The sequence below is a fragment of the Mobula hypostoma genome, chromosome 2 (genome assembly GCF_963921235.1).
Source record: "Mobula hypostoma chromosome 2, sMobHyp1.1, whole genome shotgun sequence".
Lineage (NCBI taxonomy): Eukaryota > Metazoa > Chordata > Chondrichthyes > Myliobatiformes > Myliobatidae > Mobula > Mobula hypostoma.
In genome coordinates this window covers 29,553,951-29,564,866 of record NC_086098.1, presented here as the reverse complement: position 1 = coordinate 29,564,866, position 10,916 = coordinate 29,553,951, and the positions used below count along the sequence as shown (strand labels likewise).

The window sequence follows — 10,916 nt, the reverse complement described above, 5'->3', positions numbered from 1 at the left end:
TTTGCGAGCCAACAGCCTCTTTACTATCTCTTCAGTTCAGTTCCCACCCCCCAGCAATTCTAGTTTAAACTCTCCCCAATAGCCTTAGCAAACCTCCCCGCCAGGATATTGGTCCCCCTCAGATTCAAGTGCAACCCGTCCTTTTTGTACAGGCCACGCCTGCCCTAACAGAGGTCTCAATGATCTAGAAATCTGAATCCCTGCCCCCTGCTCCAATCCCACAGCTACACATTTATCCTCTACCTCGCTCTATTCCTATATTCACTGTCCCATGGCACAGGCAGTAATCCTGAGATTACTACCTTTGAGGTCCTGCTTCTCAGCTTCCTTCCTAACTCCCTGTATTCTGCTTTCAGGACCTCCTCCCTTGTCCTACCTACGTCCTTGGTAACAATATGTACGATGACCTGAATACCCAATACCCAATAGAACCTGTTAAAAAGAAGTTTGTCAAACAACCACAGTGCAAAAATAAAAGCAGATGACATTCAGAACTGAAGTTCATGAAAGTGAGTTTGCAACCACAAAGCCTGTTATTTGCAAACATGTGAAAATATAACTTGTTTTACTAAATTGTGGAATTGAATAATGTCTGTAATATGTTTTGTCCCTCTTCTAGTTCAAGGTGATGTGACGGAGAACAGAAGCAGTAAAGAAACCTCTTCTACAAGGATTTGGGATAAGATTGAGAAATCAAATATTGACAACCCTTCAAAAGAAGGAAATGGACACAAATTCCTGTGCAGACACAGAAATTGTGGATTACTGTTATGAATTTGTAAATGGGTCTTGTATTAAAACCACCCGATCGAACAGCCTTCGAGTATTCCTGTACACGTTTCTGATATTAATAATTCTTTCTACTGTCATTGGGAACCTATTACTTATTGTTTCAATCGTCCACTTCAAGCACCTTCAGACACCCACCAATTACCTAATTCTTTCCTTGGCTACTGTGGACTTTCTGCTGGGATGCTTGGTTATGCCTTATAGCATGGTGAGATCAGTGGAAACATGCTGGTATTTAGGAGAGGCATTCTGTAAGGTTCACAGCAGTTGTGATGTCATGCTTAGCACCGCTTCTATATTGCATCTTTGCTTCATTTCTGTTGACCGCTACTTTGCAGTGTGTGACCCACTAAAGTATAAGTTAAGAATAACTTTGTTCTCAGTGCAGATAATAATATTCATTATCTGGAGTGCTTCTGCTGTTTTGGCCTTTGGCATGATCTTTTTAAAGTTAAATTTGAAAGGAATGGAGGAATTTTACAGCGATGAAATCACTTGCTGTGGGAATTGCATACTTGTGTTGAGTGAAATATCAGGAGTAATTTCTTCTTCCATTTCTTTCTACATCCCAGGAGTTGCCATTCTCTATATTTATTGTAAGATTTATTTTGTGGCTGTAAAACAAGTGAGGCAGATAAACAGAGAAACAGTTCAAATTCAAGACATCAGAGTAAATAGAATCTGGTTTCCACGAAGATATGAAAGAAAAGCTGCCAAAACTCTAGGAATCGTGGTGGGCATATTCCTGATTTGTTGGTCCCCGTTCTTCATTTGCAACACAATAGATGCATTTCTTAACTATTCAGTACCACCCGTTTTATTTGATACTCTTGTTTGGTTTGGTTACTTGAATTCTACATTTAATCCTATGATCTACGGTTTTTTCTTTTCTTGGTTCAGAAAAGCTGTGACAATTATTTGCACATGTAAGATATTTCGGTCTCAGTCCTCTAGAATAAATTTGTACTGTGAGTAAAATTTATTTGTTCCTTTTACTAATTAGCATTAGCAATACTTATATAAATTTGCAAATGTTCTGTCTAGAAATGTGCTGTTCAGAGTCCAAAATCTTACTTCCTTGTTATTGGTTGGCTTCACAGACAGTACAGGTATCCATTCCAATGCCCCTCCTGATTACTCAATCCATAAATCCTTAAAAAATCCATACTAGTTTTGCAAAAGCTACCAGCCATCCTTTTAAGAACTGCTCTTTGGACTTCTCCCACCCAGTTTTTCTATTACCTTGAAATCCCTTCTGGATCTTTTATATATTGTGTGACTCAGAATTACCTACTTCAGTACGATTTGTGCTGGTAGTCTCTGGAAAATGGTACTAGACAGGATTAATGTGAGGAGTTTGTAGGATTGGTGGACACGAATGAGTGAGGACAGAGAAGTGTAAAACGCATAATACAAGTCTGCAGCTCCCTTTTTACCCCCCGTTCCCCAATAATCTTCTCAAAATATCAGGAATATTGTGCACTTTAATTTGACTTGCATGACATTCCAGAACCTGACTTCTTATTTTTAAATACAGTTCCAGACAAATTCATGAAATAGTTTTAACCTTAACCACCATGGAGCAAAAATAGATATTCCTATAAATGGACATGAATACCAGAGAGCGATTCATCTGTATCTGCGGAACCAGATTCATTATGCTTTCAGTGTACTCTCAACACTGGCTGCATACCGCCTCAGAGGAGCAGGGGAGTTTGCGGGAATAAATCTTACTTGAGTGGCAAACTAAAGATAGCTTGCCCTTCACAGAGAGGCCTAGAACAGGGCCTCCCAATCATTTTTATGTCATGGACCCCTACCATTAATTGAAGGGTCATGGACCCCAAATTGGGAACCCCTGCCATACAAGATGATGCCTGAAAGCAAACTTTCTATTGAAGACCATTCTTCATTATCTTCTCCACTGAAAATCAATGGCCTTCCACTAGCTATCTGAAGCTATTTGGTAAGCACCATGCAGAATTTTGATAGCTGGCAATGGCACTCTGAAAATGGCCTGAAGAAGTTAACTGATGTTTATGCATAATCTGAGATGATTTTATAAGACCATAAGATCATCAGATATAGGAGCAGAATTTTGCCCATTAAGTTTGCTTTGCCATTTCATCATTGCTGATCCATTTTCCCTCTCAACCACAATCTCCTGCCTTCTATTGATGCATTCATTTAGAGAAACAGCATGAAACAGGCCCTTCCAGCCCTTCGAGCCGTGCTGCCCAGCAATCCCCCAATTTAATTCTAGCCTAATCATAGGACAACTTATAATGACCAATTAACCTACCAGCCAGTACATCTCTCAATTGTGGGAGAAAACTGGAACACCCAGAGGAAACCAACTCCGTCGTGAGGAGAACGTACAAACTCCTTACGGGCATTGACAGGAATTGACCATGGGTCGCCTGCACAGTAAAGTGCAGTGCCAACCACATACCCCTTCATGCCCTGACTAATCAAGAATCTATCAACCTCTTCTTAAATATATCCAATGACTTGGCCTCCACAACTGCCTGCGGCAATGAATTCCACAGCTTCACCACTCTCCATTTTTGAAAGAAAATTTTGTCCACCTCCATTCTAAAAGGACACCCATCTACTCTGAGGTGGTGTCCTCTGGTCTTAGACTCCCACGCCAGAGGAAACATTCTCTCCACAGCCACTCTATTGATGCAAAATACTTATTCAGTTTGTCCGCCATGACAATCGTAACATTGCCCTTTTGACATGCATTTTCTATCTATTGTTGCAATTTGGAGACAACATATTTACTACTGATTGAGGGCTGTATATAACTCCCATCAGGGTCTTCTTACCCTTGCAATTCCTTAGCTCTGCCCACAATGATTCATACCCAACCCTTTACCACTTCTTTCTACTGATTTGATTTCATCTTTTACCAAGTGTTGCACCACCTCCCTGCCTACTTGCCCGTTCTTTCGATACAACTTGTATCCTTGACGTTATGCACCCAGCGATAACCTTCCTGCAGCTACGATTCAGTGATGCCCACATCATATTTAACAATCTGTAACCATGCTATGAGTTTGTCTGCCTTGTTCCGTATACTGTGCACATTCAAATATAATACCTTCAGTCCTTTATTCACCCTTTTTTGATTTTGTCCACTGCAACTCATCCTGTTGATTGCAATTTTGCCCTATTATCAGCCTCTCCTTGATAGCAGTCTCACTACACACTGCCTCCGTTTGTAAACCAACTACCTCAACCTCAGCACTTACACTCCACCTCCCATCCTCCTGCTAAATTAGTTTGGCTCAAAAGATTGCTTCAGGTGGTTTACCTTGCATTGTGTTTTATTTTGACTTTGTGGCTAAATAGACACAGATAATCAGCAAAAGTTTGGAAAATGGGTAGTTGAGATTGTGTTTATGAGAAACACAGTGGGATAAGTTGACTTCAGATACTTTAATGTGAAAGGGCCTTTCTAGATTGTCTCCTCCCTTCTTCCTGCCTACCTTCTGTAAAACTGGGCCCTGATGACAGTGAGGGCATGCAGTCTTCAAATATCACCCACCATTCATATTCATCACCACCTGCCTTCAGTAACCCCATTAGGCAGTGTAATCTGGCTTTCAAGCACCCTCTGGAAGAAAAAATTCTACTCATTATTCTTCTACACCCTTTCCTTAAAGTCTTAACTTCTAATTTTGGACACCACTGAGGAGCATGATGTATGTAAGTGGATAATTCTTGTCAACCTTTGGCCACTCTCCATGAGATTCTGGAGGTCTGAATAAAGTCAACCAGCCTGGCAATTCTGAGTGTTAGTGAATGATTTTTCTACTGTCAGAGGGGCCATACTTCAGATGAAATGTAAAGTTCCTGTTTGATCTTTCAAGTGGACATAAAGGTTTTATGGTACTAATTCAAGAAAGAATTCAATAGAAATTCTCGATACCCTGGCCAATCTTTATCTCTCAGACAAAATCAAATTAATTAGTTAATAGCAGATTGTTGTTTATATGAGATTTGTGTGCATGAATAGGTTGGTGTGTTTTTCTAAATCACAATAATAGTGCAAATGTATTTCATTAGGTGTGAATTGATAAATAGATAAAAGGTGCTAAAATTGTAAGCCTATTATTTCATACAAACGTACAAAATCTACGGTACATTACAGGCCCTTCAGCCCACAATGTTGTGCCGACCATGTAATCTACTCTAGGAGCTGCCTAGAATTTCCCTACCACATAGCCCTCTATTTTTCTAAGCTTCATGTACCTATCTAAGAGTCTTTTGAAAGACCCTATTGTATCTGGCTCTCCCACCTTTGCTGGCAGTACATTCCACACACCCACTGCTCATTGTATGAAAAACTTACCTCTGACGTCCCCCCTGTACCTACTTCCAAGTACCTTAAAACTATGCCCTCTCATGTTAGCCTTTTCAACCCTGGGGAAAAGCCTCTGGCTGTCCACACGATTAATGCCTCTCATCAACTTATACACCTCTGTGAGGGCACCTTCGTCATCTTCCGTCACTACAAGGAGAAAAGGCCAAGTACACACAGACTATTCTTATAAGGCCAAGTTCACCCAACCTATTCTCATAAGGTACGCTCTTCAATCCAGGCAACATCCTTGTAAATCTCCTCTGCATGCTCTCTATAGCATCCACATCTGTCCTGTAGTGAGGTGACCAGAACTAAACACTGTTAGATTAAGTTACTAGTGCTTATCTTTCTCAACAGCCTGTCTCCTTAGTGAAACATTTACAACATTTTTAATTTTCTTTTTTTTCCTTCAGATGTTTGTTACTTTGAATTTTGTGATATTGTACACAGATACCTGTTTTTTTTTAACAGGATATTTCATTGTATAATATCTATCCTGAATTTTATCCATTTTTGGGATTTTCCACGCAAGGATATTTTGAATCATAATTGAGCTGTAACATGCTGTCAGCAATGATACTGCTCATAATAGCATTAGTCTTAAAAAGAGTGATATCTTCTGGTTGTTCAGTTATCTAAAGATCATTGCATGCAGATGAATTGCCCTCAAGAGGAAATTGGTCTGGTCACCTGACCTTTAAATGAATATTCAGGATGCAAGCTATTTTCAATAATTTTATTACTGGTGCTAACATATAGAAGAAAATTGAGAACAGTAAGAATCAGTCATGGAGAAATAATATTGAATCACAATGTGCTATGAGATTAGAAAACTGCATTATTTCTATTAAATACTAATTCACTTTAATTTTTATCTGCTTTGAAGTTGCAATTTTAGATTCACATTTTTCATTGATTCGCACCATGAAACCGATAGCAGGTTCGGCAGTATCCATGTTGAAGGTGAAAATCCACAAATTACAGTACCTATGAATCACTACTCTCACAAGTTTTGCAATATTCTCCAACACAATCTTCAGAAGTCAGTGATTTGACAAGAGCATAGTTATTTAAGACTGTGTAATACTTTCACTGTTAAATTCCTTAGGAATATAATGCTTTGCTTTATATCTAAAAGTGACAATGGTGTACTAAAAATAATTATTGCTTAGCAACCTCTGTAAATCTAAAAATACTTTATATGTAGATTATAAATTCTTTATACTTTATTTCTCAAATAAAATTGATTTAAAGTAATGAGTTTTACCATTTTTTAAATACTTTGTATTTCAATCTCAATTTTAATTTCATTTGCTCTGGTCTTTACCAGAAAGTTAAAACTTGTAGTGAAACACACAGAAGATGCTGGAGGAACTCAGCAGGTTAGACAGCATCTATGAAAGGTATAAACAGTAGTTGTCTCTGGGCCGAGATCCTTCACCATTATTCACCTGACAGTTTTCACCGTCTGTTTTTGCTGCTCGGCTATATTGATGAGATCACTGATAATGGCAGCCAATGATTCTATTGAAATAAGATATGCGGCCCAAAGGCTTCATAAAGGGGAAATTCTACACTATGGTGATTACGAGATCATTATGGGTATCCTTCTCCAAGGTCAGTGACACCAACCTACAGTCTGCATCAACTCCAGGTGATAGGATTAACCCTGTAAACACAAGAGATTCTGCAGATGCTTGAAATCCAGAGCAACACACACACAAAGTGCTGGGGGAGCTCAGCAGGTCAGGCAGCAACTATGGAGAGGGATGAACAGTTAATGTTACAGGCTGAGTCCCTTCACCTGGTCTCAATTAATGGTCCTGGCAAAAGATCTTGTTGAAAGGTCTCAGCCTGAAATGTTATCTGTTTATTCCTCTCCACAGAATTCTCTCAATGAATCTCAAGGTTGTATATGTACTTTAATAATAAATTTACTTTGAACTTTGAACCTTAGATGCAGTCTGACCTGTTTAGTTCCTCCAGCATTTTGTATGTGTTACTAGATGAGACAGCCTTCCACTTTTATAGCAAGCATTAAAAGATAAGTTAGTGGATTTCCTCAGCCTTTGCCTCCATTGGAAATAAAATGAGCCACGTCAGGAAATTGAATGGCTTGACCTCTCTTGCAAACATAGCCCAAGCAGACACCCATTCAGGCTGTAAGCATCGACATTCACACTGAAGCTCAGTTAATAGCTTTCAGCTGACTTGACAGTCATTGCACTGGGACATTCTATACCAACATTGAAGATTAAAAATGCAAGTATTGGAAATTTGAAATAATAACAGAAAATGCTTGGAACACTGAGTGAATGAGATAACTGTGGAAAGAGAAGCAAAGGCACCATTTCATAGCCTTCATTAGATGCTACCAGATTTGTTGAGTATTTTCTGTTTTTATTATACATGAAAGATGCTGTCTTTGTAAGTAGAAAGGATTTTTAATATTCACTGCTAAGGACGGCAAAATAAAAATAGTTCTTAATATTTTCAAAAGTATCTTTTACTCTTCAATATACCAAAATACACTGGATTAAATATGTTTAATTGAACCAGTAATCACTGGTGCATTTTGATTTTTGCAGTTAATATCTCAGGATTATTTTTGTCATATTTTTTAGAATCAAGTGATTATTATTTAATAACTGAAAGATCATGATTATACACATATTCAAAGAGTTGCATAGCAACGTTCTTGCAAAACATAAAGGTGGACCCATTTCAAAGAAAAGTATGCCACTTACTGGAAGCACACTTGGTTTAGTCCTTTGGAAAATGACTACCAACCTCGTGGCAGAACTTGTAGTGAAGACATGCCACTCACAGCTTTCATTCAAAGGAACAGACGTAATAATTTGTGATGGTTTTTTTCAAAGTCATTTTAAACTTCCTATGAACATAAAGTTCTGATACTAGCTGAACGAAATCATAAGCAACACACACGCCGTTCTTCAGAACAGTCTCCGCCCGAAATGCTGACTTCATTTCCACAATTGCTGCCTGACCTGATGAGTTCTTCCAGCATTTTGTGTGTGTTGCTCTGGATTTCCAGCACCTGCAGACCTTCTCATGTTTATGAAAGAAATCATGCTGATCAGATCAACACACACAAAATGCTGGAGGAACTCAGATTTCCAGCATCTGCAGATTTTCTCCTGTTTGTGATGCTAGTCGGATCAATGGCTTCCAGAGGTGAAAAGTATCTGACTTTCTGCTTAGATTCACAGGACATTCTGTCACTGACTTCAAAGCACTAATCTGACAGTCTTCATTTCAAGTTACAGTCAGCTAACTTGTTGGAAGGAGTAGGGGGAAATACATTCCCATTACTTCACAGTGAAAATGACAGCAAACAGTACTCTTAATCTAATTGGATCAATTTTAAAGGCATCATAGAAGGATTTAATGATTGTTCCATAATTATATTTTAGTTTTGTTACGAGAGACAGGCTGTGCAAAAGAGCAGAGACTAAATTGCCATCTACAAGCTTCTTTTGCAAATCAGAGGCCAAATGCATAACTGAGTTCTTAACGTTTTGATGAATTAATGAAAAACAATGTATAAATCCACCCACATTTTTCCAGTAGATTGCTGGTATTTCTCTCTGAAGTCATTAGGGTAGATTGGGATCACTTGAATATAACTTCAGCCTTAGATAGTCATTAAAACTGAGAAAAGGAGAAAACTGTTATAGGCCTCTTACGTAAATCACTGGGTGGTGGGGTGGAGATAAGTCTCTACCAAAGGAGGTGTAAGGCGCTCCTTCCCTCCGCTGGCTTGCATGTCACTCCTGGGCAAGGCGTGGCACCTGCTTAGCCCCCTGATCAGGGTCATGTGTGAAGCCATGGTAGCAGCTGGTGCATAATCACGAGCCGTGGTTATGTGACCACTGACACCAGGCAGACAAGCTCTGAAGAGTATTGATAATGGGTGGTGTCACCCGTCAAGTAACAACATTGCCCAGAAGAAGGCAATGGCGAACACATCTGTAGAAAAAATTGCCAAGAACAATCATGGTCAAAGACCATAGTGATGATGATGATGTAAATCAGGCCCTGCAAATCACTGCTTTTGCTGAAAAAACATCACAACCTGAATACCAAATTAACATTGAACACCTATCCTGCTCTTCTGAAGTTCATGCTGGCTCAAGATCCACAATTGGGGGAGGTCATGGTCCCAAATATCACATTTTAATAGTAATTACAACCAGACAATAAGACTCTCTTCTACCACCTCACAGGCCAATGAGTCTATCTACATTCATAATTACGACTCTGCTTTGCCTTCCTAATAAAGCTGAAATCATGCTGCAATAAAATGAGGAAAGTAATAGATTAAAATCTCTCCCACTGTTTCATCTAAGAAAATGGATTCTCATTAAAATGACACACATCAAAGTTGCTAGTGAACGCAGCAGGCCAGGCAGCATCTCTAGGAAGAGGTACAGTCGACGTTTCAGGCTGAGACCTTTCATCAGGACTAACTGAAGAAAGAGCTAGTAAGAGATTTGAAAGTGGGAGGGGGAGGGGGAGATCCAAAATGATAGGAGAAGACAGGAGGGGGAGGGATGGAGCCAAGAGCTGGACAGGTGATAGGCAAAAGGGGATACGAGAGGATCATGGGACAAGAGGCCCAGGGAGAAAGAAAAGGGGGAGGGGGGAAAGCCCAGAGGATGGGCAGGGGGTATAGTGAGAGGGACAGAGGGAGAAAAAGGAGAGTGAGAGAAAGAATGTGTGTATATAAATAACAGATGGGGTACGAGGGGGAGGTGGGGCCTTAGCGGAAGTTTGAGAAGTCAATGTTCATGCCATCAGGTTGGAGACTACCCAGATGGAATATAAGGTGTTGTTCCTCCAACCTGAGTGTGGCTTCATCTTTACAGTAGAGAAGGCCGTGGATAGACATGTCAGAATGGGAATGGGATGTGGAATTAAAATGTGTGGCCACTGGGAGATCCTGCTTTCTCTGGCGGACAGAGCGTAGGTGTTCAGCGAAGCGGTCTCCCAGTCTGCGTCGGGTCTCACCAATATACAGAAGGCCACATCGGGAGCACCGGACGCAGTATATCACCCCAGCCGACTCACAGGTGAAGTGATTATATACACACACAACTTCTTACTGTAATTTCTAATTTTTATTATGTATTGAAATGTACAGCTTCTGCAAAACAACAAATTTCAGGACATATGCCAGTAACATTAAACCTGATTTCAATTGTGACTCTGAATCCTCCTGCAGACGGCATGTCACTATATATTGCTTATATTCCTTCGTTGGAATATTTTATTTCTTGAATAAACTCTAATGGTAGTAGAATACTATAATTTCCTCATGGTGCCATAACAATATCTATTTACATTTAGGTTTTCAGATAAATGCAAATACATTTAGTTTATATTTATTTCTGTTTCATTAACCTTCCCTGTGGTTATAAACATCATACGTCTCCGAGAGACTGACGTCAATGATAATTCCCTCACAGCTAAGAGCTAATATATAAATCATGTTTTTATTATATATAGATTGAATTTTAAAGATAAGTGCCTGTTTATGAATAAACCTGTTCATGCACGTTGTTATCTCTCTTTACAAAATTAAGTTTATATGCATACCAAAACCACAAGGGGGCAGAGTTGGTTTACACCTTTCACCTGAATTAGCAATACAATTGGCTTAATTCTGGACAGATACTATAATTCATCATGAATATTCTAAGATCTACAGAGAAAAAAATTCTTTTCATTGTTA

The 10,916-nt window shown here is 39.3% G+C and overlaps 1 protein-coding gene across 1 annotated transcript; it reads left to right on the top strand.

The window, feature by feature from the left end:
• The first annotated feature begins 724 nt into the window (after nucleotides 1-724).
• On the top strand, nucleotides 725-1,765 carry LOC134343107 (trace amine-associated receptor 1-like). Its single transcript, XM_063041995.1, has 2 exons — nucleotides 725-1,040; nucleotides 1,113-1,765. The coding sequence occupies exons 1-2, from the start codon at nucleotides 725-727 to the stop codon at nucleotides 1,763-1,765; spliced, it is 969 nt and encodes a 322-aa protein (XP_062898065.1).
• Nucleotides 1,766-10,916: the final 9,151 nt, after the last annotated feature.

Coding starts and splice junctions, on each gene's coding strand:
- LOC134343107 (XM_063041995.1), top strand. CDS start 725: ATGGACACAAATTCCTGTGCAGACACAGAAATTGTGGATTACTGTTAT. Junction 1,041..1,112: donor GTATTTAGGAGAGGCATTCT/GTAAGGTTCACA, acceptor TCATTTCTGTTG/ACCGCTACTTTGCAGTGTGT.